The following is a 22,651-nucleotide window of genomic DNA, read 5'->3' on the forward strand; positions in this document are numbered from 1 at the left end:
TGGAGATGTCCTCTGTCTTTGGCTCTGACCCCGTGGCTAGAAATACTTGAGGAGAAAGGAGTTAAGAGGGGTGGAACTTCTGAAAGGCAAGATATTGATGGCACAACTGCAAACTATTTGAATGAGCAAGAAAACGGGGTGGCTGCATACGTGGCTTTCTGGCCACCTCAGATTTAAACAAGACGTGTGTAAGAATGGATACATCACCAAGGAGAAGTACAAATACGTTTGGGTGAGGTCAGGGAAGTGAGTACAAAGGAAGAGACGGAACTATTTTTTTCCAGCACTGGAAATCTTTTTTAACACTGTTATTTTTCGCAGTGAACAAGATTTTGCTTTTCCCCTCCACAGGCTTAGCAGGGATGATGTAAAAGTCAGGATGGAACAGAACAGCCCCTTTAAAAATAACACAGATGCCAAAAACAGTGGGACATGTTAGAGACACTTGAGAACAATATTTTAGAACTGACACTGCTCCAATATTATACTTTTATTACTTTACAATATAATAAAAAGTGCAGTGTTATACTTTCACACCCAGATCCCATCTAAATCAAGTGGAATAGACTGGCATAGACATTTTATAGCTGTTGTTGTTGGGTTTTTATTTTTTAAGCAAACGACCAGTGGGATGTATTAAATACGCTTGAGAGCAATATTTTACAAATGCAATCCATGCATTACTAACATTTTATTAACCCATTTCTAGTCAAAACACATATTTAACAAAACTAACAATGTTTCAGAAAGACCGCTTGGAACACCAACTTCCAAGGCCAAACTGATCGAATTCACTAGTCACATTGGACCAGATGGGAACGATCGAAACCTCCACGGAAACTGTGCTCATTACAGCCCTCTTCACACATTCTCTGGAACACACAAGGACCCACCCTGGGGATGAGGCGGCGCATGCCAGCCTCACCCCACCGCCCCTGTGCAGGCTGTCCACAGTCCCCGCCCTCGCTGTGCTGAGCGGCAAGGCCTGCAGAGGAGTTCTAGGTGTGTTGGCTTGAACTCGGCGCAATCAGGAATCCCGATAGAACGGGGATTGCCCTCTTCCCACGTTATTTATTTACAACATTTATATACCACTCCACATCTAAACAGATCCTGAAGCAATGAACAATAAAAGATAAAAAGGAAGCAAACACAGTATTAAAAGTTTTATTAAGAATACAGAATACCAATAGAAACTGTGGCTGGTCAATTGGGAAGGCTTGTTGAAATAAAAACGTCTTCAGCAGGTGCTGGAAACAAGACAATGTTGGTGCCTGCCTGGCCTCCAGAGGCAGTGAGTACCACAGAAGGGGAGTCACCACACTGAAGGCTGTCCTCTGGGTGGATCCCAACTGGGCGGTACGTCCCCGTGGAACCACGAGAGCCATCCCAACTGATGACATGAGTGACCAGGCGGTGGTAAAGGAGAAGGCGCTCGCTCAAGTATCCTAGGCCCCAGGTTGTCTAGGGCATTATATACTAGTAATGAAGCCCCAAACCTGGCCTGGTGGCAAATAGGCAGCCAGCGCAGCTCCCTGGGCAGAGGAGTTCCGTGCTGGAAAGGGGCAGCTCCGGAGCCCTGACAGCAGCTGTGCTGCTGCCTTCTGCACTAGCCGCAGCCTGTGGGCCGCCCTAAGGGCAGCCTCCCATGGAAGGTGCCGCCGCTGTCCAGTCTTGAGTTGACTAGTGCCTGCACTTTGTTTCCTATTAAACAACTGGGTGGACTCCCCACATTTTCCCTTAAATCTCCCAAAGTATAAAGGTGGAGACTTTTAAAATGAAAGCTGAAAATTCAGGGAGGGTATGCGGAATATTCCTGAAGTTTCCCCTGACCCCCCGATGGCCATTAGAAACTGTCTGGGCCGCCTCCATCTCCCGAGGCCTAGTCCACCCTTTGAAGAGTTTTTCTCAACCTCCTTATCAAATAAAACAAGATGTCTCTGTTGTTACTATTGAAACACCTTGAAATATTTGAGCTCTGTATTTGGGACCCACCCCCATGTATGTATGTATTTATTTATTGGCTGTAGATCTTATCTCCCTTGGCCAAAGGCTTGTTCCATAGAGCCATATCAGAGAGTGGAGTTGCTCAGCTCCCGGGCTTGATCCATAGTCACCCAGATGCCATTGCTCAAGTAAGTCTGCTACTGTTTTAAGATTGGAAAAATACGCTTCATACTCAGATCCTCAAACTGCTTAATTTAGAGAAGACCCACTGTAAACCATGGACATGTTTCAGGAAATAAAAATTTTAAACGTTGCAGCATGAGCAACTATCAAATATCAAAGTAGATTTGATCCAAAGGATAATCAGAGGCTGAAAAGAGATGGAGAGAAAGATGAATGAGTACAGGCCAGCATTTGCTGGGTGGGAATGCATGTGACCACAACATGGCAAGATGGCTGTTCCTATTTCCAAGAATAGAGGAGAATCTTCCCACACTTCCACACTGATTGAGAATTCACGGAAGCTGAGGAATAGATTCTCCCTATCACTTGGCAGCATGATATAGATGACTAGTTTTATCAAATGACTATATGTAGACCCCGGTAAGGGGATGGGGGATATACAGTCGATAATGTCACGTCGTGTCATGCTCTTTTTAAACGACATATTACCTGGGAGATGTAGGTTGGCCCTGTTACCTGTCATCTAATTCTGAAATATACTGCAATTCCTTCTCCATGAAGATGGGGGTTCTTGTCTCAGGACAACAAGCATGAGATGACCCCCTCAGATTCTGATTCTGCAAACAAGCTCACCGTGGTGTTGGGCTGTTGTGTTGTTCACACTTCATAAAGTGCCAGTTGCATTTCATCTGTATTGTTGTTGTTGTTATTGTTTTCACCTTAACACTTCAAGAGAGTTGCAAATGTCTCTGGCTGCGAGACCAGCAGTTCTACCATGGTGCATTGCTTAAGGAGCAAATCAGAAGAAGAACTGAGGGCCCTGAATGCCAACTTGCTTCTGGTAAGAACAAGCTACAGACTTAGGTCTTCAGCAACAATGGATTCAACTCGAATGTGATGCTAGTTGGCTCTGGATCTTCACTGTTTATTCTGGTAGGTCCCTGGACCATGAAATTCTCCCAGGTGAAAAAGATCAAAAGGAAACAATCTGTCATTTTTATTTCTTATTTTTTTCTTCCTAAGACCCAGGTTTTCACCCATAAATATTTCACACTTGGACATACTCCATAAGTCTCCATACTAGGCCTCTGCATATTTTGGACAGAGCTCCCCAGACATGAGCAACCCCTAAAGACGAAGAACAGGCTCTGGAGTAACTGCTAATGAGGCCCAGTGGCTGGCATTACAGTGGCTGGAGTCCCTGGGCGCCCCTGTTAGTAGCCATTGTTCCCTTTGCTGGCAACAAGGCCTCGGGCAACACGGGGTGAGCAGTAGGGTGCAGTGCCGTTGCTGTGTCTGCAGCGGCTGCACTGCTGAAGCTCCAGCATGGCCCTGGGGAGCTCGGGGGCCCGTGGGAGTCAGGCTCTGTCGTGGGAGAGGTGCTGAAGATGCGGGGAGCTGCAGTCGGAGGCCGAGGGAGAGGCCGGGCAGCTGCAGTCGGCAGAAGAACTGGAGCAGTAACTAGCTTTATCATCAGGGCTGTGTGCGTGCTGCGGTTCCGCAGGAACACAGAAGCCCTGCAGAATGTGGCATACGCTGGAATGCGACTTGCTGAGAATCTCCCATTTCATATTTCAAAAGAGCAAGTCGATAGCCCTTGCAATGGCAGAGCTGCATGAGAAAGATCCTGGGCTAGGAGCCTTCCGAAACCTCAGACATGCCACAGGGGGGCAAGGCTGAAGGAGATGCCCAGAGATCATGGCCAGGGCGTCAGCACTTCGCATTGCCCCAAATACACAGCTAGCAAAACTCAAATGAATTATGCTAAACAGTGAAGCATGCAGAAGAAATAATACAACGTAAGATGGAATGTGCAAATCTGCATAATTTACACAGGTCTTTTGGAGCACAAAATATCTCAGTGGAGAAATTCAGTGTTCTAAGGTCAGTGTCTGTACAGCCCTTTTGATAGGGAAGACAAGGATCAGTTCACGGAGCGCCATGCCAGCACGGGTGCAATGTAGACGACCAGCTGCCAGCAGCACGGGGGTGGGGATCTTGTGGCGCGCCAGATGTTTTCATCTACAATGCCCATCAGCCCCAGCCAACATAGCCAGTGGTGACAGATGATGGGAGTTATAGGCCAGAAGATCTGATGGGCCCCAAGTTGCCCTCCCCTGAAGTAGCAACTGATCACTGTGCACTTCTGGATCAGCTGGCATTGCTCTGAACATAGAGAAGAGCTGTGCTGGATCAGGCCACATGGCCTGTCTGATCTAGCATTCTGTTCAGTGGTCAGCCAGATGCCCCAATGAGAAGCCCACAACAGTACCCCCACTCCACTGTTCCCCAGCAACTGGTGCTGAGAGTCACCCTGATTCTGGTCCTGGAGGTTTGATTGCCTTTTCAGCACTGAGTGCCAATGCCAGGTGGTGGTGAATATTTTACTACACTTTTGCACCTGAGGTGAGATCTGTGGGAGCAGCGGGAGCATGGGAAGAGTCTCCTCATCACTCGAGAAGCCATTACCGGGGGCCAGCTCCCCAAGTGGTGACATAGACGGCGCCCAAGTGGCAGTCGGACTCAGCCGCTGAGCCCGTCTCACGTGCAGTTCCCGTTGAACTGCCAGCCGGGCCGTTTGGCTTGTACAGCAGCAGCTGCATTGTTATTTTCCGGATCCATCTTTGTTGGGTTTCAAGTCTTTTAATGTTTCCAATTTTGGTTCATTCTAGATCTAATTTTTTTAGCAATTTCTTTTAGGGAGCAAGCACAAGTTGAAGACGAGCTTTTCTTTTGACAGGAATTGGGGATCCTCCCTGCCGTTGTGGATGGGGAATTTATTCCAAAGGCACCGGAGGCGCTGCTGGCTGCAAAGGTGCTCAGTGCTGTCCCGTATCTAATTGGCGTGAATAACAACGAATACGGATGGGTCATTCCTAGAGTAAGATGCGTGCAAATTACCTTATTCTCATGATTCTTTGCACTGCTCAAATATGTGACTGTGACGTGGGTCAGAGTCAAGGAATTGGCTGAGACTTTTGAATATTTTGGAAGTGACTCGGCAGTCTCCACATTGCTGCCCTGCATTAAACACATCTTAAGGGCACTGGAAGCTGCCCTATCCTGGGCTGGACCCTGTGTCCATCTAGCCCAGGACTGTCGACACCAAGTGGCAGCAGTGGCTCTCCAGAGTTTCAGGCAGGAGTTTTGCATCCGTCTTGGATGTAAAGCAGGGGCTCCGGCACTGAGCTGTGGTCTCTGGGGTCAAAGGGAATGCAGGTAGGCAGGGTGTGATGGCAGAGGCCAGTGTGCAACAGCCATATGGAAGGAGAGCACAATGGATTTAATCAGCAGAACCTTGTGCCTTGGGTGGATGCACATCCCCATGGGAAAAGGAGAGCATGGTTGCAGCAGCCACCATTCCGCCAAGGGAAAAGGAGAAAGTATGACGCGCTTCTGTGGAGGCTGTTGCCAGCTAGTCTCTGTCATGTTCGTTTAGTTGATACGTTGCGGGCATATCTTCTGGGCATTTTGCCGGCAACCCTCTCTGTTGTGTTGCCACACTTACTCTGGACACGTGTGCAAACTGCTTCTGTGTATTCAGAGAATAAGCCCTTCTGGAACATAAAAGACTGGGGAGAATTTAGCTCAGATATTCTAGGAGAAACTTTCCCCACTCTGACCTGCCTTTGTTCTGCTGGAGTATGGTTGCTCTGTATAGGTAGCCCAGAAACTAGCATATTTCCCAATTACAATTTCCCAATTCCTGCACAGCATAACTTCAGACTGTTAAGGTACTTAAGAGGCAACGAAGACAAGATCGGAGCTTTTTCTAGAAAGTTAATCATCTGGGGACCCACGGGGCTTGAAAATCCCAGACAAGATGAATTAAGGAAAACAGTCAAGATGAATTAAGGAAAACAATTGGACTAAAAGTAGTCTTAGAAAAAACGTTTTTTTGGCGCAAAACTCGGATGGCTGCAGGATGGGCACGACGTCATATGCCTTGAACAACCTCCAAATGCAGCCAGCTTGCAGCAAATCCCCTGTGGAGACACCTCCCAGGCAAACATAGATGGAATGATGGAGGGTGCTACAGCCAGAGGGGACGACCAACTCCCAATGAATTCCAGCTTACAGGGTCAGATGACTGGCATTCCAGGATACTCAAGGAACTGGCAGATGAGCCTTTGTCTATAACGTTTGAGAATTCTTTGAGATCAGGTGAAGTGCCCCAATACTTGAGGTGGGGAAATGTTGTCCCCACCTTCAGAAAGGGGATCAAGGCAGCTGCTGACTAGTCAGCTTCATGATGATACCTGGAAAAGTTCTAGAACAGATCACTAAGCAGCAGTCTGTGAGCATTTAGAAAAGAATGCTGTGATTACAAAGAGCCCACACAGGTTCCTCAAGAACAGGCTGTGCCACGCTAGCTGCATTTCCTTTGATAGCTTGGTCGATCAGTGGAGTCTTGTGGGTGTAGCATGTCCTGATTTCAGCACCGTCCCCCACAATATTTATACAGGCAATTCTGCTAAACATTAGGTAGAACATCCAGATGGGCTGACAGTGGAACAGGCGGCCTGCCTAGCCATGTGTACTTTGCCAGGAGAGGCTGAATGGCCTCCTCTCAGGGATACTGGATTGGTGGAGTTCCTGCATTTGCAGTGGGTTGGACTAGATGACCGTTGACATCCCTTCCAGCATGATGACTCTATGAAATAGATTTCATGTTCCAGTTTAGAAGGATCCAACAGGAGAACCCCCCTTCATGGATCACTGCCTTGTTGTGGCGAAGGGGCTTGCGTAACTCAGTGAAATCATAAGCTATGCCGTGCAGGGCCACCCAAGACGGACAGGTCATGGCAGAGAGTTCTGACAAAATGTGGTCCACTGGAGAAGGAAATGGCAACCCACTCCAGTATTCTTGCCAAGAAAACCCCATGGAACGTATCACAAGGCTAAAAGGGATGACGCCGGAAGATGAGCCCCTCAGGTCGGAAGGTGTCCAATATGCTACTGGGGAAGAGCAGAGGGTATTTCCAAGTAGCGCCAGAAAGAGTGAAGCGGCTGGGCCAAAGCCAAAAGGACACTCAGCTGTGGATGTGTCTGGTGGTGAAAAGAAAATCCGATGCTGTAAAGAACAATATTGTTTAGGAACCTGGAATGTCAGATCAATGAATCAAGGTAAGCTGGAGGTGGTCAAACATGAGATGGCAAGATTGAACATCGACATCTTGGGAATCAGCGAACTCAAATGGACAGGCATGGGCGAATTTAATTCAGGTGACCATCATATCTACTATTGTGGGCAAGAATCCCTTAGAAGAAATGGAGTAGCACTCATAGTCAACAAAAGGGTGGGAAAAGCAGTACTGGGGTACAATCTTAAAAATGATAGAATGATCTCAGTACAAATCCAAGGCAAACCATTCAACATCACAGTAATTCAAGTCTATGCCCCAACCACTGATGCCGAAGAAGCTGAGGTTGATTGGTTCTATGAAGACCTACAACACCTTCTAGAACTAACACCAAAAAAAGATGTCCTCTTCATCATAGGGGATTGGAATGCTAAAGTAGGAAGTCAAGAAATCACTGGGATAACAGGCAGGCATGGCCTTGGTGTACAAAATGAAGCAGGACAAAAGCTAATAGAGTTTTGCCAAGAGAACATGCTGATCATAGCAAACACTCTTTTCCAACAGCACAAGAGGCGACTCTACACATGGACATCACCAGATGGTCAATATCGAAATCAGATTGATTATGTCCTTTGCAGCCAAAGATGGAGAAGCTCCATACAGTCAGTAAAAACAAGACCTGGAGCTGACTGTGGCTCAGATCATGAGCTGCTTCTTGCAAAATTTCGGCTTAAATTGAAGAACGTCGGGAAAACCACTAAACCGTTCAGGTATGACCTAAATCATATCCCTTATGAATATACAGTGGAGGTGAGGAATAGATTTCAGGGATTTGACCTGATAGACAGAGTGCCTGAGGAACTATGGACGGTCCGTAACATTGTTCAGGAGGCAGCAACAAAATCCATCCCAAAGAAAAAGAAATGCAAGAAAGCAAAGTGGCTGTCTGAGGAGGCTTTACAAGTAGCTCACGAAAGAAGGGAAGCGAAAAGCAAGGGAGAAAGGGGAAGATATACCCAACTGAATGCAGAGTTCCAGAGAATAGCAAGGGGAGACAAGAAGGCCTTCTTAAATGAACAATGCAAAGAAATCAAGGAAAACAACAGAATGGGAAAGACTAGAGATCTCTTCAAGAAAATTGGAGATCTCAAGGGAACATTTTGTGCAAAGACGGGCATGATAAAGGACAAAGAAGGCAGGGACCTAACAGAAGCAGATGAGATTAAGAAGAGGTGGCAAGAATACACAGAAGAACTATACAGGAAAGATCTGAATGTCCCTGATAGCCATGATAGTGCGGTCACTGAACTTGAGCCGGACATCCTAGAGAGTGAAGTCAAGTGGGCCTTAGGAAGCATTAGTAACAACAAAGCTAGCGGAGATGACAGTATTCCAGCTGAGCTACTTAAAATCCTAAAAGATGATGCTGTTAAAGTGCTGCATTCAATATGCCAACAAATTTGGAACACTCAACAGTGGCCACAAGACTGGAAAAGGTCAGTTTACATTCCAATTCCAAAGAAGGGCAACGCCAAAGAGTGTTCAAACTACCGCACAATTGCGCTCATTTCACATGCCAGCAAGGTGATGCTCAAAATCCTACAAGCTAGGCTTCAGCAGTATGCGAACCGAGAACTACCGGAAGTACAAGCGGGGTTTAGAAGAGGCAGAGGAACTAGAGATCAAATCGCCAACATTCGCTGCATCATGGAGAAAGCAAGAGAATTCCAGAAAAACGTCTATTTCTGCTTCATTGATTACGCTAAAGCCTTTGATTGGGTGGATCACAACAAACTGTGGCAAATTCTTAAAGTGATGGGAGTACCAGACCACCTTACTTGTCTCCTGAGAAACCTGTACGAGGGTCAAGAAGCAACAGTAAGAACCAGAGATGGAACAACCGATTGGTTCAAAATTGGGAAAGGAGTACGACAAGGCTGCATATTGTCACCCTGCTTATTTAACTTATATGCAGAGTACATCATGAGAAATGCCGGGTTGGATGAATCAGAGGTCGGAATTAAGATTGCTGGGAGAATTATCAACAACCTCCGATATGCAGACGATACCACCCTAATGGCAGAAAGCGAAGAGGATCTAAAGAGCCTCTTGTTGAGGGTGAAAGAGGAGAGTGCAAAAGCTGGTTTGAAACTCAACATTAAAAAAACTAAGATCATGGCATCTGGCCCTATCACTTCCTGGCATATAGAAGGGGAAGAAATGGAAGCAGTGACAGATTTTACTTTCTTGGGCTCCAAGATCACCGCAGATGGTGACTGTAGCCATGAAATTAAAAGACGCTTGCTCCTTGGGAGGAAAGCTATGGCACACCTAGACAGCACAGTAAGAAGCAGAGACATCACCTTGCCGACAAAGGTATCAAAGCTATGGTTTTCCCAGTAGTAATGTATGGCTGTGAGAGCTGGACTATAAGGAAGGCTGAGCGCCGAAGAATTGATGCTTTCGAACTATGGTGCTGGAGAAGACTCTTACGAGTCCCCTGGACTGCAAGGAGCTCAAATCAGTCCATCCTAAAGGAAATCAACCCTGACTGCTCATTGGAAGGACAGATACTGAAGCTGAAGCTCCAATATTTTGGCCACCTAATGCGAAGAGAAAACTCCCTGGAAAAGACCCTGATGCTGGGAAAGACTGAAGGCAAAAGGAGAAGGGGACGGCAGAGGATGAGATGGCTAGATAGCATCACTGATGCAATGAATATGAACTTGAGCGCGCTCCGGGAGAGAGCGGAGGACAGGAAGGCCTGGCGTGCTATGGTCCATGGGGTCACGAAGAGTCGGACACGACTGAACGACTGAACAACAACAACAAGAGAACCACTGTCAGGTGATAGTATCAGTGACTTCCTCTGGGATGGTCTCTATGTAATTTTGGAAAAGGCTTCTTGATGTCTTAGGCATGTGGCAACATCAGGGCCAGATAAAAATAACCACCTATGGTAGAGCTGACTACTTCTATCTGTCCTAGACCAGCTACAGGAAAGTAGAAAATTTCCAAGTAGAGGCAACACCTTCCTATTGTTCTGCTAGGAAATATGAGACAGGACGTTAGGGACACTTTCAGTTTAAGCCTGTCAGTGAACCAAGGGAACTAGCAGAGAAGGTATTATCCATATCCATACCTAAGGTGGCACCTATTCCAAAGAAGTGAAAAGACAGGTGGAAACCAAAGGCACCAAAGCAGAACAGAGGAGGAAGGAGAAGGGCATTTATGAGCAGTGTCTCCTCCATTTCTTCTTCTGGGCATTGGTGCCTGGGGTAATATTTCAGGGGGCCACAGGAAGTAAGACTAACCCCCTGGCCATCAGAGATCTGGCAAGAAGAGAAGGCACACCGAATGCAAGGTGCGCTGCTGCCATTGAGTTGCAGCATGGAAGGGGGGGTGCTGGGACACATCACAGTCGTGCCGATGAGGTTTGTGCAGGGAAGTTCCTGGTGGATTGTGGCTGAAGGAAGCCACAAAAGAGAGCAGTGAGAAAGATGACAATACCACAGGTTGTTTGTACAATATCTAATGTGAAATCTGTATGTTAACTACCCAGGCAATGAATTTCCAAGGCATAACAGAAGGCATGGATAGACAGAACATAACTGCAGCATTCCAGAAGATATCCTCCCTCTGGGTAAGAGATGAGCAAATGTGCCAAGGTTGTGGGTCCCAAGAATGCTTTATTGTTGTACAAGCCCTATTATGACTCCGAAAATACAATTCTGATGGTGGATATACAAGGGCAGAAACATGGGGCAGAAATACTTGGAAAGCACGGAAGAGCTCTCTTCCTTGGGCCTCTTCCCTCCAGCCCTTTGCCTTTTGTGATGTCATTCAGTGTAGCTGTACAGCAGGAATTCCCATATGGTGGGAATAAAAAGTGGGGACATTCAGCCAGCATGTTGGATGGATCTACTGCTCTGTGTCCTTTTGAGTGGAAGGTCCCCTACAGCACTGCTCCGGCACCACTCTGCCAACACATGGGCAGGGATAATATTCCCTGAGGGAAGGAGGGAGGGTGCGCAGGGTTTCCTTGATGCGGCCAGTGGTGCAGAGAATGGCATAGGAAGCTCCAGAAGCATCATGTGATGGAGTGGACCAAGAGCAGGGCAGAAGCGGAAAGGCAAGACAGACTAGGCTATCATCCTGCAGTCGTACAGAGAATGCCTTCCTCTTATGCTCTAAAATCTAGATGGTATAATAGCAAGGGGTGTTTCCAATTTTAATCTGGGGAAAAACCTACCCTAACTAGATGCCAAATTTACAGGACCCACAAATGGTCAGAGATGCCAATGATGTTCCCTCCCTGTCGAATTGTAGGGATCCCAACTGATGTTCTCTATCCAGGAGAGAAAGCCTTTCTCATTGGCTATATTGGAATATTTTTCCTTTGCCTTTTCTGGACCTTTGATCTTCACAGGAAGTTGATTTGCAGCAGTGCTGTCCTCCAGAGTCATTAGGCTTGGAAAGCATGGCTACTCTTCTTGCCCCAGGGAGGTACAGTGAAATAGAGACTTCCCATGGAAAGAATGGCTAAGTTTTCTGCGCATAAAAGCCACCTACAAACGTTTCAGTGGCTTACCGGTCTGGCGTTGCCTCTCCTCTCCACCCCACTAATGGGGTTTCTTCTTCTCTCTGCTGCTTCTTCCCTTGAGCTACAAGGTCCCTCTACTCACCCAGCCCTCTTTTCTCTCTCCAACCTGATCTATTATCCCTGGGTCAGCGGCTAGATGGCCATAGGAGAGGTTGGCTCCCAACTGACCTGGAGCCCGCACTCTGAGGTCAGCTCCTGGAGAGCTGACCCCAACCCCCTCCCGCACCCCTCGCAGGCAGTGCGGATCGGCCCGTTGCTTGGGAGAGCGCATGGAGCACCATGGAGTGGTGTGCCCGGGGGCGGGCCGGGGCAGGGAGGTCGGGAATGCTGGTACGACATGTCCTATGTTCCAGCCGGCTGCCGCTTCCCGTGCTCCAAGGTCCTGTGGCTAGACAGCCGAAACTGGCTGTCTAGCCATGGAAGGAGGGTGGGGGGAGCGAGGAGGAGATCCGCTCATCACCACTCCTCGTGCCTTGCACTGGGCAGGCGGTCAGCCCTGGGCTCGGAGGCAGCCATCCACCCAGATAGGATCGCTCCCTTATTCAATGTACATTCAATAACCTCCATCCCTTGGGTTTTGTTAGTACACAAAGAAACTACATCCATGACGATCAGCCACATTGATTCCCCCCTGAAACAATATCCTTGATGAACTGCAAAAATGCATTTTATCGCTCAAACAGGAAGTTATTAATGGAACAAAAGGCTTCAAGAAATGGTTTATGAACGTGGAAAGAGGGTCCAATATAGAATCACATTCTGAAATGATGGGGGTGGGGGGTGGCCTGGTACAGAGAACATATTTTTGTGGATCTTGGGCAAGAGATAAAATTGGGGAATCCTCTCCTCTGTTTCTAACAAAAACTCGTAAGTGGATCTTGATATCTGAGCTTTTATTAACCCATCATCCAATATACTAACAATATCCTTTTTGATCCTATCTGTGGGATTTCCCTTGTATATAATAGTTGTCATTTCCCAGTTGCCTATATGCTACTTCCACATCGTTATCCTTGTCCATAAAGTGTGCTGCCTTTATCTGCCTATTTGAAAACAATATTTTTTGCAAATTTCTCAGTGCCAAATTCTCTTCTCTGGTCAGATTGTACCATGGAGAGGTTGCTTTCCCCCTCCCCCCAATTTTATTTACTTCTCTTAACACAAGATCTTCAAGGCTACTGAAGCTGGTAGAAGGCCACTGTGCCACTGAGGCCACCTGAGCCTCAAGTGAAAAAATGGCTCTTGGGATTCTTATAATTTTGCAATAGTCTCTCAAGGCTCCAGCATGTGTATCTAATTTCATAATTTTCAGTCTAAATCATCCATCATAATGTGATAGTGATCTGTCATAATCATCTGTCAAAACCTATCCCAATTGTCCTTGTCATCTGTAACCTCTTTTATGTTGTTAAAAAATGCCAGTGCATCTAATAATGTGGTGATCTGTTCCTCTGTGTAACTAAACATGTCAGTACTCCTTGCTGTTGTACCTCACTACCAAATGGGGGTAAAACACCAAAAACAAAGACAAAAACAAGCATCAACCAATCATCCTTAACCACTTGCAAACCTAGAAATCTGAGAAACTGTCCTGGGCACTACCATAAAATGGGTGTGCAGCAGATGAAAAACATCAGCCTGCATCCACTCACTATCTCCATCTCCTAAAAATGTTTCTGAGCCCCACGTGTGACTCGGGGGTATTCATAGGGGGTTCCTCTACACGAGTGATTTATTGCACACTCATGACTGGCCACTCATGGAAGCGTGAGGATCTTTTACATGACATTGTCAACCTCCAGGACATCTCCCACACTTTCTCCTGTTTATTCCGCTTTCAAAAAGACTGGATATATGTGGCATTTTTTAAAAAGCAGGATATCGCCAGTGTGTAATGCTGGCATAGTGCTATAATTCAGCCACTAGATGGCGCTGCTTCATTGAACATATAGAGCATGGCTGAGAGATGATATTTTCAGTTCCACATCACATGCTCACTGTCTAAAGGAGCCCGTTGTAATCCTGCAAAGAAGACAGAAGCAGAAAGCCCTGGTGAAGTTGTGGGTTTTAGCCTGGTGTAGAAATGTGCAGGGAAAGAAGATAGGAGCAGCTTTGCTTAGAAGCAAAATTTCTTACTCTGGTAGTAACTGTTATTTTAATATTTTATTAAAATATTATTTATATTTATTAATTACTATTTTAATAGTAATTGTTAAATTGTTATTTAAAATAAATAAATAAATGAAGAAGAAGAAGATGTAGGAGGAGTAGGGCACCAAGAAAGGGGTCTAAGAGTGCATTGGTGCCCATGGCCATCACAGTGCCTGCCCCTGTGCTAGATAATGGCTGTTAGTAAAGAGCCAAAAGGTGACGTGGGAGCAAATGATTTAACATATCTGTTAAACTCTTTCTTGCAGAGTTTCCCACCTGAGTCTGTGCAGATGGTATTGGATGAGTATTTGGGAAATACAGAAGACCGTATAAAGTTACGAGATCGCTTTCAGGATATGATGGGAGATGCCCTCTTTGTTGTTCCTGCTGTTCAAATAGCCAGATATCACAGAGGTGAATTCATGTTGGAAATAGCAGCGTTACCACTGCAAGCATTATAACCTTTAGTGTTGGGAAAAATCCTCACTTACTCCACAATGGCAGCTACAGTCAATTGCGGAGAAGTGCACCCGAAAGGGTGGGGAAGGGCAGTGGAGAGGCAAGCTGCAGGGACAGGGAGGGCTCAGCACCCCTCCCCTACATGGCCCCTTTCCTCTTCCCCCCCTCCCCTCCTCTGCTTTACAGGGGACTGGGACAGACCTGCACTTAAAGACAAGAGGGCTGTGCTGACCTTGTGTCACGTTTGGCCCTCAGCACGTCAGCTCATCTGCATTGCCCTCGCTGCCTAGACTGTTGGAAGCGTATCGGGTTGGAGCCAGATTTATGCTGGATCAGCTGTGCAAAGAGAAGTGCACTTCCCCACCCGCCTTCTCATGGCAGCCCCTCCAGACCCCTGAAAATGCTAGACAGAGAGTCAGGAGATCCTGCTGAATGTGGTGAGCTCGGGGGGGGGGAGCCCCCCAAACTGGGCAGAGGGACCTTCCATGAGTTGGAGCCCTTCCTCTCGTGGAAGGCAGATCCTGGATCCAGCCCATCCTGTATAGTATACAGTGTGGTGCTTTTGTGGGAGTCGTGCAGAATAGAAAGGTCACCCAAACTCAGGGACTCATAACGCCTCAAATACAAGATGAGCCCACATTCCGCTCCAGCTCAGAGCTGTGTTCCGCTCCAGCCTTAGGCTGCACCCAGCCTAACAAACTGGAAGCCAGTGCAGATCTTTGAGGACAGGTGTCATGTGAGCCTGAGGTGGCAGCCCAGTTCAAACCAGCACCTTGAATTATGCCTGGGCAGAGACTGGTCGCCACTGAAGCTGTTTTCACATGCAAGCCACGTGCTTCCTTAAACTGCCCCAGATCAATAGTCTGGGTGCAGCATTCTGGACTTGCTGCTGTTCCTAAACACTTTTCAAAGGCCGCCCCGCGCAGAGGGCACCCGCCGACCTGCGAAAGCAGGCATCGCTGTGGCCACGTACGAGGGGTCGATGTGATATGAACCAGCATGCTAATGAGCAGTGTGTGCTCCTCTGGATTACAGCCATCCTACGTCATGTATGTTCTCCTATTGATCTAATGGGTTATGTTTTTATTGTATTTTAATGTATTGTTTTAATCAGTTTTAATTGTTTCTGTAAGTCACCTTCAGTGACATATTTTGGTAGAAAGGCAGGGGACAAACAAACAAACAAATAAATATTCTGCAGTTAGGGAATGCTTGATTGCCAGTGACAGCTGAAAACAATGATCTCTCTCTTTCTCTCTCTCTCTCTCTCTCTCAGATTCTAGTGCTCCAGTCTACTTTTATGAATTCCAGCACAGGCCCATGGCATTCAAAGATACAAAACCAAACTTTGTAAAGGCAGATCATGGTGATGAGCTTGGCTTTGTATTTGGAGGACCATTCTTAAGAAGCGACTCAGTCATTCTTAGTAAGGATATTATCGGGGTGGTCTGTCATGATGGGTGGTGGGGACAGAAACCTGACTGTGGCAGCATATTCCTAGCTCCTCAACCTCCAAACTGATATTCTACCCTCTCCTGCCTGCTGAATACCAAACTGCTGCTGTTTGCAAACAGGAATTGGTTTGCTTCAGGGTGGAGTTGCACATGTTCAAAAGGAGCAGAGCTCTGCACATGCTCCAGTCTAACCTTCACTTCATGAGTCAAGTCATATCTGGCATACCAGGCACTTCACCAGGGAGACCCGCACTGCTTGGATGCCATATTTGGGCATATCTGGTCCCCTAGCCAATCAGAAGGACCAAGGATTGACTGAGGAAATGGGTGGCAAGGAGGATGCCCCGAGTTAATGCAGCAGCAGCTTGGTGGCGTGATCAGCCAGTCTGGTGTTCTACTTTGCGGCAACAGCAGAGGGCGTGTGCATGCGTGTGCACACGCATGTGCATGTTGATTACTTTCATTATTATGTAAGTGAAATGTGCAATCGTAGCTTGCAGCTATGTCTTCTTTTTTTGCAGGGCTCCCAATCCAGATCAGAGACCCTAGTGTGGTGGGTAGGGTGGATTTAACCCTTTGCCCCCTGCTGTGGGCCCAGTCTGAATCAGTCCTCCCACACCAGCAATCTATAGTTCCAAAAAGTGATCAATTTCTCTCCCTCTCTCTCTCTCTCTGTCTATCTTCTCTCTCTCTCTCTCATTTTAATTCTGAGTTTAGGTTATTTTATTAAATCATTCCAAATAAATTTATCAATTAACTTCCATATTGCATCCCTTCATATATAATATATTAATAAATATTGTTATTAATTAGTAATAATTATATTAATGAAATATTAATATAAACATAATCAAACTCATACCAGCCAGATCGCCCTAACAGTAAATGAGGTTGTATTGACTCCTGAACTTTCTCATTCCAATATAAAATAAAAAGACTCAATTTTTCTATAAAACAATTATTTATTAACTGTCTTTCTCTGACTCAAATCATGCTAGTTAATTTAATCATAGACATAAACCCCCAAATCCTCATGCAATGGTCAATGGTTGGAAGGGGAACTTTCTCCCACCTATAGCTTGTTGCTGTACAGGCAGCTGTCAGTAGGTGAATAGTCATTTCCCCATTGTCAGCTGGAACTAGATCTTTTATATATCCAAATAAAAATACCAATGGGTCTGAACAGAGCGCAACACCTACAATTTTCATAATTTAACCCTTTACCATCCCCCAAAGATTCACCATTTGAGACCAGGACCAATTATATTTGCTCCACCGGAACTGCACTTTTAACGCCCGTCCTCTGCCCGTTCGTAGGCTTGCAAAGCCTGAGTGGTGCCAAGTACCATCTAAAGAGTAATTTCTAAAAGTTCTCTTTAAAAGTCATATGGAGTGTACTCTTTAAATTATGTTCTCCGACCTAGGGGTTGGGAGAAGGTGGATCTCCAGAGGTTTTGGACGTCATCTCCCAGAATCCCCTGCCAGCATGGCCAAATGGTCAGGAATGTTGGGAAGTCAAGTCCGGAACCTCTGGAGATCTACTTCCTGCCCACCCCTGTTCTAATCCAATCCCAAAATCTTTAGTGATTTGCCAACCTAAATCATTTTCCCATTTACTCAAATAAGCATCCCAGGTCATATTAAGATTAGCTATCATTTTATAAAGTTGACTCGGAGTTCCCTTGCATACCCTACTAGCAAATGGACCCAGGCTTCACCTGGACAGCCCTTACCGACACAGTGAAGGCTGCAAGCAAGCTGAGGCGTCTGTCAGAGTTGGACACCTTTTGCCCGCCTGGTCCGAAGGAGGCCGTGTCCGTGGGCGCCCTGTGCGCCACCCCTGAAGGGGGGCTCTGTCCACGCCATTCCCCTGGGGGGAGCTGCCCCCCCCCCCGCAGGTCCTCAGCCTGCTAATCTCCCGGGTCCTCGAACTGTCTGGACTGCAAAGCGATGTGCTGGTGAGGAAACTGTCCCTAGTGGCTGAAGATGTCAACCACACAGACACATTAAAATCAATCAAAATGAATTAATGTGTTTTTAAAACAAAGTAACCCTGTTCAGTTTGTTCATTATAGTTAATAGTAGTAAAAGGTGAAAGTCCCAGGCTCAATTTATTTTCATTTAATTTCTTGATGTGTTCCGTTATTTATTATTATTTATCAAATTTATTAAATGCCTCATCAAATAACTTTACCTACTCATTTTACAATAATAATAAAAATACAAATAAAATCAACAGTATAAAACTAATAAGCATAGCATGACAGCATAAAATCCAATATCACATGCAGGTATTTAGATAATAAAACACAACAATACTAATATATTTAAAATACTTTAGAAGTCTTTGAACATTTTTATAAAGTCTGGGAGAACCTGAAAGTCTCTGCCTGGCACTGGAAAGTCAGCAGTGTGGACGCCAGGAGAACTTCCAGAGCGGGGGGCTGCCGCTGAAAGAGCCTCTCTCTCGTGGTCACCCTCAGGGCTCCAAATGAGGGGGCACTTGAAGGGCTCCTGTGGATGGCCTTAGAGCGTGGGAGGAGGCATTCCACCATGTACTGAGGCACCAAACCATGTGGCGTATGGCAGCCGGGGCCACAGGTTCATTCAAATAGAGATCTGAGCAGGAAATTAAAGGATTCAGACAAGCAAAGATTCCCATTCCCAGAGTTGCAAGGCGAACTGAAAGCAATCCCCAAGGCTCTCCCGTGTATGTTGGCTTCAGTGCATCCACAATTTTCTGCTAAGGGCCTCATCCCTCCTGCCATCAGTGACCAGGTCCTTTAATTTCTCCCCAGCGTTTCCCAAACTACCAGGCTCCAACTCCTCAGTAGTCTGAGCTTGTTCCTCCAACCTGTTGATTTAATAAAGCTGTGATTCCTCTACCCCCTGCTTAAAGAAGAAAACTGGCCTTGTATTTGCATGAGGGGGTCAGTAATGACCCGGCGCTTGCACAGGAGGAACCTTTCCTTTCCTTTCCTTTCCTTTCCTTTCCTTTCCTTTCCTTTCCTTTCCTTTCCTTTCCTTTCCTTTCCGGGCAAACACAGTGCTCATATTCTTAAAAATCTGTCCCGCTGTTGCCTTTTCTTCTGGCACCCAAACCCTGTTCTCCCTCAGGTGGCCCTTCAAGCTGCCCCAGGACAATGTCCCCCTTATGTTCTTCTGGTTTCTGATGCAGCTTCAGTACTCTTTCTATTTTTTTTGCTTAAAATCAGACGGGGGTGTCTCTACATTAAGCATAACCCCTGCAAAAACCCACATCCTTTCCGGAGCTTCCTGCTTTCGGTTTCTTTGCGGGATTAGGAAGGCTGCTTTACAGGGCAGCCCCGTGGTTTGCACTGAGGGAGTGCCTCCCTCCCTCCCTCCCTGGCGTGTGTGCAAAGGAGGGGCAGGGGGAGTCTTGTTTTCGTAGCTCAACTTCTGCTGAACTGTTTTCTCGCAGCCCCCAGGAAACCTCTGACTTACTTCTGAGTAGACATAAAACATAAGATTGTGTTGTAAATCTGCAACCCTTGGCACACTTACTCAGGAGTAAGCACCATTGAACTTAATAGGGTGCTCTGAAACAGCAGAGGATGTTGCTTCTGAGCTTGGTGGGGTGGGGGATCAGGGATGTAGGGATGTATGAAACCACTTACCTGTTTCGTAAGTGGCATCCGTGGTGTGGGGGGGAGGCTCTCCATCCCGCCCCCGGAATCCTCCCCGGCTGGCTCCACTCTGCGGCGACTCCGCGGAGCCGCCGGCTGGGTGCATCCGCAGACGGACATCTGGCTGCAGCAGGTCTGCGTACGCAAATGGCGGCCGGCATAGCGGCCGCCATTTGCATCCCTTCACTAAGCCGTGATAGACTACGTAAATATTTACATAGCCTATCACGGCAAAGAGCGGGGATGCAAATGGCGTCCCCTGCGCTATTTGCGCCCCCGCTTTTGCCGTGATAGTGTTGCAGAAATCAGAGTCAGAGAGACCACGGAGTGAAGGAAAAGGAGTACTTCTTTATTTAATGCGCGGGCTTAAGGCTGGAATCACTTCTAAAAGCCAGAAGCCCCAAGGCACATTAACACATTGCTTTTATAGATATGGTGACACACAGACGACTCTCCCCCCCACCCCTTCTCTTGCGGTTTTGCAGTTGGCTCAGTTGTTTATGGTACAGGAAATGGGTCATAGGGTACGATAAGTAAAGAACAGGAACATAGTATGCAATAAGCAAAGAACAGGGACATGATATACAATTTGACTTAACTTCAGCCTGGCAGATAAGTCAGGAAGTTTCCACATTGCTATTTTCTTGCTAAACTATGGTAGCTCAGCAAGAACATGAGACCACTTAGTCTGACCCCCGATATGGCTGCTACAATAGGCTACGTAAATATTTATCTAGCCTATCATGGCTCAGCAAAGGGACACAAATGGCCGGTGTAGCGGCCGCCATTTGTGGCCGCAGCCCGGCAGTGGCCAGAGCTGCCGCCGCCACTGGAGCCACCGCCACTGGAGCCGCAGCCAGGTAGGCTCCGTTTTGCAGGGCTTTTGCGGGGTGGTGGGGTGGGTTGCTCCGTTCCACCATGGATTCCGGGGGCCCGAATTCACTGGAAGTTGGCCTCCCTGGGATCCATGGCGGAATTCTCTGACATCCCTTGTTGCAGGGAGGCATTTTACCCTCTTCTCCCTCCGATTCAGAAAAGGAGAGGCAGGAGACACAATTGGCAGGCAGTTCTTGCCCTCGCGCCTGTCAAATCTGCTTGGCTCTCCTTCCGTGCAACCCCACTCCCATCCTCAGTGCCTTCATCATCCTGACCACGCCCCCAGCAACTGAAAACAAACGCCCACAGTAGGCAGACACAGTGGTTTCTTCCACTGTTGGAGAATTTCATGGGGAAGTCATGGCCATGAAATGTTCCTGTTCCGTGGGCTGGAAAATATACCACACTTTTTGCGTTTGGGAAAAACATGGATAGGCTGGAGGAAATTGCAGGAGGTGCCTTGGATGTTAATGGCGTCATGTAAAGAGCCCACAAACTTCCGAGAGGGAGCCATCTCAGTAGCAGGATAAAAGCACCATGTGATGAACCCCAAAGTTTTCCCTGTTCTGGCTCCCCAGAATAAGAGGGAAACCATGGGGCCCTAGCATAATATGGCAGCATAGGAAGGGCCATACAATTCTGCCTTGGAGGTGTTTGCGCATCCCCAGTATCCACATTTGCTGAACCGCCTTCTCTCAGATCCTGATTATGACACCAAAAACATGGCAGCTGGGACCACTGTTCATATAAAGAAAGATCTGAGTAGGGAATTAAAGGCTTCAGACAAACAGAGCTACATTAACAAAGTTTTTCTGATTTCAAGTGAGTAACAATAAATAACAATAACTTTCCCCTCCCTCACTTCACCTTTGTCCTTTCTTGCAGCTCCTCCAGTCCCACTGCTGTGTGCGCACACAGGGTCTTTGCTCTCCCTTCTCCAACTGTTAGCTGCTTGCATGTCACTAACAGTAATGTAGAGGCAAATACCGAAGTCCCTTCATGGGGTCCCTTCATGGCAGCCACAGCCGCACCCCCTTCTAAGATTGTACAGCCTTGTAGGATATGCAGCCTTCAACTGGGATCCACAAACAGTGCAGCTGAGAGTAAGGCAGGGGGATTTCAACTGGACCTCTGAGAAAAAAATGCAGGGGTGTTAAAATCTTTTTCACCCACCCACCCACTCACTCACTCACTCACTCACTCACTCAAACACAAACATTTTAGGTTTTCAAAATATGATACTCTATGGAAGTGTCACCCTCTCAACTCCGCCCTCAACTCAGCCCTTCTCATTTAAACAGCCCCCTTGCACACTCCCTTAGCACCCCAACATTACCCATTAGCCTTCCCTAAGCTCCTTCCTTATATCTCCCCCTCCAACAGAAACATCTACACACCCAGCTGGATTGAACTACACACACACACACACACACACACACACTAGTGTAGTGGTAAATTTGGACATGCAGGAGCTCATTGAGACAGTCTCCAAGGGCAGTCCAAAAATTTCAGGCTGTGTTGATCCATATCAACAAACCAGTTCTAGTTGTTTTCCTCTCCACCAGGAGCACGTCTTTGGTAAAACGAGTAGGTCTTAATTGCCCATTCCAGACCAAGTCATCCCAAATACTTTGCATTCCAACATGGAACAATATATTGTTGCTTGGAAAATTCATTCCTCCCGCAGCTACAGTGAGGATTGCAGCTGAGCTCAGAGGGAACAGGGAATTCTAGGGGGGCTGGCAGATGACATCAGAGTCCCTACTAATGAAAAAGTGCCGGGGCTGCGTCCCTGTGAGCCCTGCCTCCACTACACCACTGGTCTTTAAGGTAGCAGGTCTCCAGCTCCTCACAGCCATTCTGTCCCCCAGATGATCCAATCAGCACCTCATCTTGGCTTCCTGCTCACATGGTCATTATAAACCTTCTCTTCCCAAAAGCACCACCTTCCCTCCCTTCCTCTTCTCCCTCCCCCCAACTGCCTTTTCTAATCGCTCTCCTCCCCACCTCCCATTTTCCCCAGCAACTGTTGCCAAGACTCTCACCTTATCAACATTCCACTCGCCTGGCTTATTTATCTCAAGCCACAAGAGTTGAAGCCAGCACTTTGGACTGGGCCCGGAAACAAATTGGGCCAGTGCAGGCAAGAGAGGACAACTTGTAACATGATCGTTGCGCCTGCTCCCAGTTAGAATTCTCGCAGCCATATTTTGCATTAGCTGAAGTTTCCAGACCTTCTTCAAAGGC

General features: G+C 47.1%; 1 protein-coding gene across 5 annotated transcripts in view; it reads left to right on the forward strand.

The window, feature by feature from the left end:
• LOC146339185 (fatty acyl-CoA hydrolase precursor, medium chain-like) overlaps positions 1–22,651 on the forward strand; it is a 68,534-nt gene that overhangs the window by 34,882 nt on the left and 11,001 nt on the right. For 4 of the 5 annotated variants that reach the window (XM_084812356.1, XM_084812358.1, XM_084812360.1 and 1 more), the window contains 6 exons: positions 2,031–2,135; positions 2,864–2,971; positions 4,871–5,011; positions 10,777–10,857; positions 14,235–14,382; positions 15,704–15,853. In XM_084812356.1, coding sequence (XP_084668482.1) covers positions 2,031–2,135; positions 2,864–2,971; positions 4,871–5,011; positions 10,777–10,857; positions 14,235–14,382; positions 15,704–15,853 — 733 coding nt within the window. The remainder of the gene's footprint in view (positions 1–2,030; positions 2,136–2,863; positions 2,972–4,870; positions 5,012–10,776; positions 10,858–14,234; positions 14,383–15,703; positions 15,854–22,651) is intronic. The other variant, XM_084812359.1, reaches the window with a different exon arrangement.

The sequence above is a fragment of the Heloderma suspectum genome, chromosome 8, assembly GCF_057233095.1.
Source record: "Heloderma suspectum isolate Gila_16-S chromosome 8, 16-S_ref, whole genome shotgun sequence".
Lineage (NCBI taxonomy): Eukaryota > Metazoa > Chordata > Lepidosauria > Squamata > Helodermatidae > Heloderma > Heloderma suspectum.